Source organism: Triticum aestivum, chromosome 3D (genome assembly GCF_018294505.1).
Source record: "Triticum aestivum cultivar Chinese Spring chromosome 3D, IWGSC CS RefSeq v2.1, whole genome shotgun sequence".
In the NCBI taxonomy this organism is placed as follows: domain Eukaryota; kingdom Viridiplantae; phylum Streptophyta; class Magnoliopsida; order Poales; family Poaceae; genus Triticum; species Triticum aestivum.
The window spans coordinates 67,636,422-67,644,029 of NC_057802.1; the positions used below are offsets into that span (position 1 = coordinate 67,636,422).

The 7,608-nt window shown below is 44.1% G+C and overlaps 1 protein-coding gene across 1 annotated transcript; it reads left to right on the forward strand.

Annotated features, from left to right (window-relative positions):
* Nucleotides 1–1,104: 1,104 nt before the first annotated feature.
* Nucleotides 1,105–6,173, forward strand: LOC123076159 (translation initiation factor IF-2). The gene is made up of 8 exons (XM_044498550.1): nt 1,105–1,515; nt 1,617–1,779; nt 2,007–2,224; nt 2,793–3,234; nt 3,496–3,595; nt 3,837–5,056; nt 5,182–5,316; nt 5,628–6,173. Exons 1-4 carry the CDS (start codon nt 1,105–1,107, stop codon nt 3,036–3,038), a joined length of 1,038 nt encoding a protein of 345 aa, XP_044354485.1. The 3' UTR covers nt 3,039–3,234; nt 3,496–3,595; nt 3,837–5,056; nt 5,182–5,316; nt 5,628–6,173.
* The last annotated feature ends 1,435 nt before the right edge of the window (nt 6,174–7,608 follow it).

Sequence of the window (7,608 nt, forward strand, 5' to 3'; positions counted from 1 at the left end):
CGTGGTCTTGCTCGTTTTTAGGACAAGCAAACCCTGAACAACATCAAGACATGTTGTGTGATTCTTCACAACTTGATCATCGAAGATGAGAGGGACATGAACTTGGAGTTCTTGTACTACAATGTCGGTAGCCGTGTGAAGTTAGCTAGAGACCCTGACCGCATACAAGCATTCCTTCAGACATACCGACAGATTGAAGATGCAAACACGCACCATCAACTTCAGGAGGATCTTATTGAGCACCATTGGCAAAGGCATGGCCAAAGGCATTGAGTACGTTTGGCAAAGGCATCGGCCCATTTTACATTAATTTCTTTTAATTCATGTGTGGTCGGTACCATTGTTGTATTTGGGACAATTGTTGTATTGAATTATTAGTTTTATTCAGTGTTTTGAATAATTATTGTCATTTGGATTCATAATATTCACATTTTATGTTTTTTGAATTCATAATTATGTGTAATATGTGAGATATGTGTCAAATTTAGAAGAAAAAACACGCGTTTTGCGTGCTCGCACGGGTTGCGGCCAAACAAACCCTGCATAGCGGAACCATAAAAAAGAATATTCACACTTCTAATGCATCCTAAATTTCAATAGATAAAGAAATGAAAAAAAATCACTAGACGAGCTGTAGGAGCAGTACACAGGGGAGAATGGTTGGTGATACCATCACTTAGTGCTCCCATGATAAATTCAGCATGAATAGTGTCGATAAAGAAAAAAACATGAAAAGTGTGAAAAACCACACTATTCACAACAGGTTTGTCTTTTTTGCTTCTCAATGTGTATATCAAATTTGGATCTGAATTTTTTTAGGGTTTGTAGACACATGTGTTGCAAACATCCAATTTTTTTGGAAATTTTTGAATGATTTAAATTTGAATTTTTTTGAATTTGTATCTAAGTGGCGGTATCACGTGATATTCTCCCCATTCCCCAATACACATATGCATCAGTGCACACTTCTAATCTCTACTCCTAATGTCTCAGTTGGTAGTCTCCGTTCCGGGTTTATTTTCGTCACACCATTTTCGTCCGGTTTTTTTTCGTCGGTTTTTTTTCGCCCACCTCCCACCACCCTGTGCAAAACCAAAAAAAAACATGCGCCACCATCCGTCTCTCGATCCACCCGATGCGGCCGCCCTATCTCCCTCGTCTAGCGATGCAGCGCCACCCCAATCTCCCCGCTCCGCCGCCGCCGCCCCCCGCCTTCCACTATCACCCGCTCAGCCACCTCCACCCTCCTCTACATCGCCGGAGGAACGGGCACACCTGGCGCGCCGCCTCGAGGCCGCGCTCGAGCAGGTAAGGAGGGAGTCGGTGCGGCAGGGCACGGCGCTGGACGAGCTGAGGCAGCGGCTCGAGCGGCGGCGGGCGCGCGCGGACGAGCTCCTCGTCGCCAGGCGGAGGGCCGCCGAGGACGTCGAGCGCCGCAAGGAGCAGATGCAGGCGCAGATCGAGCGGGTGCTGCCGCTCTCCAGGGCCCTCGCCGCTGCGCACCGGCAAGTGCAGGTACCTGCCTGCCCGCCCGTTTCTTCCTCTCAACGCGAGACTGGAATGCTTTGGCTATTGTGGCTGCCTGCGTTTGGTCCAATATCATCTGCCTATTGCAGGATGCCAAGGAGGGATTATCCGTGGAGAGGGCGCGGCTTGGGGATCTGCAGAGGCTGCTCAGGACGAGGCAGCAGTCCATGGTAGCCCAGGTCGCCGCCCTGTACCCTATCAGGGTCTTCCGTGACCTGCCGGTTGCACAAAACCACCATTCCCGTACCAATGGTGAGAATTCAGTATCCATGTGCCTCCCCTGAGCAACAGTGTCTGATATAATGTGCATGATTTTAGCGTGTGTGCCCCATAGGCCCATATAAGCAATAACAATCATTTTGTCATATGGTTCTTTTTTGGTTGGCAAATTACACCACATGATGTACAACTTCAATCGATCCTTGTAGAACTTCCTGCTTCCTATAGCCATTTATGATGAAATTACACCACATTTTCAGGAGAGTGTCGAACACCTTCGGAAGAGAATGGCGCACTTACGCAAGAGAATGGAAATGGAACACATTTGCTCAGCGTTATCAAGGACAAAGCACATGTAAGCAGCGTTGGACCCTTGACATTTTTTGGTTGGCAAATTGGAAAGCCCAGGACAAAGCAGCGGACTTACAGCCACAAGGAGCTTCAGTGGTCAGCAGCTGTGCTTGGATATGCAGCACATGTAAGTTTGTCTGCCCAATGCTCTTGTACAACAAAATATTAAGACAATACATTTGATGTAGCACACATATCCCAGCCTAGCTAGGCCAATTGTCATGCTTTAAGAAGAAAATACAAAAATTATTCCTTGTGCTGCCGAATTTTTTATATATGGTTTTGAATACATCCGGTAAAGATAAAAAAGAAGAGCATTGTGTTTTTCATGCATTAGTGGAATACAGTATACATTGTGGCCCTTCCAGATTTAGTGTTTTTCATGGTTTCAAGCCTAATCTCTACTCCTAATGGATGAGTTGGTTGAATAGTCCCACCACTTTCGTCTGGTTTTTTTTCGTCCGGTTTTTCTTCGTCCAGCCTCCCACCACCACCGCCACTTCCATCGGTTTATTTTTGCCTCACACCTATTTTCAGTCCCATGCTCGTCACAGAGAATAACCTACGAAGACGCAGGTCTCCTTCCCGATAACCCTAGCCGCCGCCGCTGACCTCCCCTCCTCCCCTAACTGCAGCTTCACGCCATTCTTTTCCCCTTCCTCCTGCTAACGGCATCCCTCCACTCCGTGACGCAGATCGGTCGACGTGGGCGGGGCTGGTGGCGATCCCCAGTCGGGCTACATAGGGCCGACGACGATCTGGACAGGGGCGGTTTGAGGCGCTCGCGCACATCGGAGGTCCAGTGGCGGCCGCGTCCTGCATCAAAGGTGCGGCTAGGAATCAGAGGAGGATATGGGAGGGCAAGAGGAAGGGACCGGGGAGGGGCTCACCGACGCGGCGACGCTTGCCGGAGGCTGGCTGGCGGCTGGGCCACACGGTGACGGCGGCGCGCATGTGGCGTCCTCCCTGGTGGGGCGAGCAAGAAGGAGGAGGTGCACGGGAGGCGTAGGCGCTGTGGCGAGATGCGCTTCGGATGCCCGAGATCGGGCTGCAGCGGGCCCTGGCGCTGGTGGTGGCTTGGGGGGAGCTGACTTCGACGTCAACTTCTACATCACACAACGTTCTGTATCAGAGAAGGTTCGTGATGCAAATGCCTACTCCTTTACTCTGTTTATCAGTTTTAGCTCATATTATTTGTTGTATTAGCACATAATTGTTTGTGATGCCAATGCCTTCTCCTTTCCTTTGTTATATGCATTTCCTCTAATGTTGGTAAACTTTAGATTGAGTAGACCTTGGCAGCCTATCCACTGAACTGCTAACTGAAAATATCAGGACCCAGTAATTTGACAAGCAAAGTAGTAATGTGAATTGATGTGTTGTTTGTTGTTCTTGTAGTTGGGGACGCCCGTGAGCCCGTGACAGTGAGACAGACACGACCTTGACTTGGCCATGTCCGCCTCTCTGGACTGATGATAATGCTTCACTACTGAGTCATGTAAGAAACGGTGAGACGAAAGCCACCTGCGTCATCACCTCAGCCATGTCCACCTCTCTGTACTGAATATCATGTCTCAAATATCCAAAAAGCTTATTTAAATATTGATAGTTAATAGTTTTTCTAAGTGAGTTCTTTATTCTCAAGACGTTCTTTTGTTCCCTCGGGTGAATGCGTCTTCCTAAGCAGGTCTGCATGTTGGTATTACTTTGTTTGTTGACATCTTCTTCTCTGTCTACAGACCATGCTCACTATTAAAGGGGAGCAACCTGGCCTGTTGCAACTCATGTGAATTCATGCGGATGATATGGTATCTTACATTTTTCACTAATCAAAAGTTCACACAGGTAGTAACCATCTATGTGTTTGGCAGTTGTAATGTCTGTTAGTAGTTTTTTTGTGAATTTATTTATTATAATTAGGAAGTAATAATAGCTTATTGCTTGTACATTTGCCTCTTTTTTTGTAGAAGGTGCCTTTGCCTTTTTGAGCTATATAGTAATTGGCTATTTTTATGAACTCCATAAAGCTGCAAAAAAGATTTTGCATCAACTAATTTACTGAAACATAGGCGGATTAAATATGTGGTCTCTCAATATTTAAATATCAAAATCAGAATTAGCACAAAATAGTGTATCCATGTTCTAAGATTAGCACAATCTGATAACCCTCCTAAATTTTAGCATTATGTGCTAATGGAAAATTTGAAGTTGTCCATCACTATGGTTCTTGCATGGAACAATTGTGCATAGATTGTTGATATTTGCATTATGTCATTAAATGTCACTGCTAATCAGTTTCTTACAATTGAGTAAAAAACCCTGTCCAACATGTGAAGGTTCCAACTGAAAAAAGATGTCCAGTCGTTGCCCAATAGGCTCTTATTTTCCACTTTGTCTTCTGATGCAAAGTTAATTAGCCTTATGATTCATACAGTTTGTGGAATAATCAAAGTGACGTTGTGCTTTATGGTATAGCCGTATAGTAATAACTACTACTCTAAGATGTCAAAAGAACTTTCAAAACATCTAACTATGCTTGCAAAACACCATATCAAAATGCATTTGAGTAAATTACCATTTCAGTAAATGATGAAACTCTCTTTTTTTGGTCGATTATTTGTTTGCCTACAGTAATAGATTATCAAAGTAGCACCGCATATTTATTGATTCATTGGTTATTCGCCAAATCATTCTTCAAGGGAATCCATGCCAGTGTGCTTACCTTAGCTCACGTCACTTTCCACTGAGGGTGCAATCATTGCCATGTCCCCATCGCTGCCGCCATGCAGGAGAACCTCTCATTGCTGGATGTAGCGGCGATGATGTTCCTAGAGAGATGTGAAGCGGCAGGGAGGCACAACTAGGTACAGGGCGCTACAATAGTGACTCATTGCCGTCGAACGACCCTCCCGCTTAGGCGATGCTCCTGGCCTTGCATGGTAGACAACATATATACCTCGTAAGCATGTGTTGAGTTATTACTGCAGACTATAACTGTCTTTGTTTGCTAACATGAGAAAATCATTGTACCACCATCCTTGCTGATTGATTCACGCGCATGTGTGTTTTGTTGGTCTGAGACAGCAACGAAACATCATGTGTAGTAGATGGCGCTGCACCTCACTTGCAGTGAGTGGTGAAGCATGGTGCCACGAGTGTGGCTGATGTGCTGCTGGAGAAGGACACGATCTTCAAGTAGTCGGCATGAACAGCCACCGGGTATGGAATTGTTTTCTCTTCTTTTCCCTAAAAGTGTACTCTTTTGGGTGTTGTTGGATTTGGTTTCCCTTTGTTCTGACAAATGTACACTCCCTTTCGCTCATTGATAATGTGGTTGATTAAGTGCATGATTGGTCATTGGTTGGTCAGGGCTTAAGGCTCATAGGGTTGTGCAAAAGGGTGTAGGTTGGTTTGGGAAGGTCTATTTGTCCACAGAAAACTGTTGAATGCTTGTGTGTAGGAATTCAACATATCGGTATTTCATTTTTGACAATCACATATTGACGCAAAATTTCTTCTACCTCTTGCAGATTTTTTTATGACGATGCAAGTGGTCTGAAGATGTCTTTGTGACAAAATATTTGCAAAGTGATCAGGGAGATATCTGATGGAACATGCCGAAACGATTTTGGGCCTACAATATAAAAACAATGAAATTGCAAACTTTCTTAGGGAGATATGTGATGGGATGTGAAAAGCTACCCCCCACCCAACCAACCCCGTTACGACGCTCTATGAGTGCTTCCTGTAAGAAGAGGAGACACTTGTGCATGCTGCTCAAGGTGATACACAAGATTGAGTGATGGTCTTGCAAGCTCAGGGCAATCATGGAAGTAGTGTAGTTCCTTTGTGTGTGAGAGACCCACAAAGGATTGCTTAATGAGCTTGAGTCTGCGTAGGTTGAACACCAAAGAGTGATTGTGGTGCTCTATGAAATACTAAAATGCAGGTGCTGCAGCGGTTGTTCATTGATATTATGTAGCTTTCCTTTGCATACGCTTGCAACTACATATACATGTGGCCACATATGATAAGTTGGCAGTGAACTTTCAAATACAGGCGACAAATTCTTGACAGAGTGGATTGTAACATTGTGCAGAAGAGATAAGAGAGAAGAGAGAGACTTGTAGAGCTACAGAGAGCTTGAGAGGGAGAGAGACTGTTGTTTGATTTTTTATATTGTGGTGAGAGAGAGAGAGAGGAACTGTAGTTTGATTGTAGTATTGAAGGGAGCGAGTTTAACCTAATGTAATCGACAACAAAATTACAAAGCCTGTGTGAGGGGGAGCTACGTTGGAAGGGGGGTTGTGAGAAGAGATGGGAGATGAGATGTAGAGACACCTCGTTGTTGGCTGTCTTTGTGGGGAGAGAAGGAATCGGCTATGCGGTGCGAGTGAGAGGAGTGTCTGCTTTCTTTTTCCTTCAAGAAGAGGAGAAAGGAGTAGCTGTTATGCGGTGACATAAATGTCACATACCCTAACAAGACATTTTTAAAGGAAATACTATCCAAGTGATGTATAAGTAGCCTACAATCTATACCTCATTAAAATAGGGATTTGATTGACATTGTACGATGCAAACGAAGGTAAAGACAACATTCCTCACATTTTATGAAAATATATGAAAGCCATCAAGTAGATATAAGTTTGTAGCAAATAATTAGTTGGATCATTTCTCTCTCTATATACACAACTTTCTATTAGATTTTTTATCAACTTACATCACAAGCGATGTGGATTAAAAAAAACTTATGGGCTATCATTTTATTACACGCGACATTTGACATGCATTATGTTCATATGTGCAACCATCAAAAAATGTATCCATAAGCCCGTGGCAATGCACGGGCTTTCTACTATCAATAATAATTACATTATTTATGATATTACATGGAAAAAATGAAGGGGGAGGGGGGGTTCATTGACACGATTATGACGATTTTTATAATAAATCCAAGAACGTAGCTAACTCTTGTATCATATCATTCGCTTCTCTTCGGAAGTGCTTCAATTTGAATTTCCCATTCGATCTCAAAACTTAAGCTTGTTTGGGAATCACAATGGTCGATAAAAAGGTGAGATATGGAGAGATGAACTTTAGCGCTTGTTGTAGTGTGCTTGAGGCAATTCTCGTATTTTTCCTGTACCAATGCACGTTCATTGTCCTATGTTAGCAGTAGAGCAATAAGGATGCTTCTATGCAAGTAAAATATTATAGTTCTTGTGTTGTTTTCGCCTTACATTCCTATGCCATGGCTGGGGTTGGTTTCAAAAATGTAGATTTGCAAATTACTTCCTCTTTAGTTGATCCTATAAGTGTCCATACCAGGTCACCTAGGGCCGTGACTCGGGGCACGGCGACTGCACACAAGTTTCCAGTAGTATCATTGCACAACATTCTGTCGCTACAATATGAAGCAAGCTTGGGGAGTGGCAGAATGTTGCCTCCACCCCTGGTTCCATTTGTGTGGAGACTCTAAAAAGAGCCGAAGTGAAAGAAGAGATGGAATGA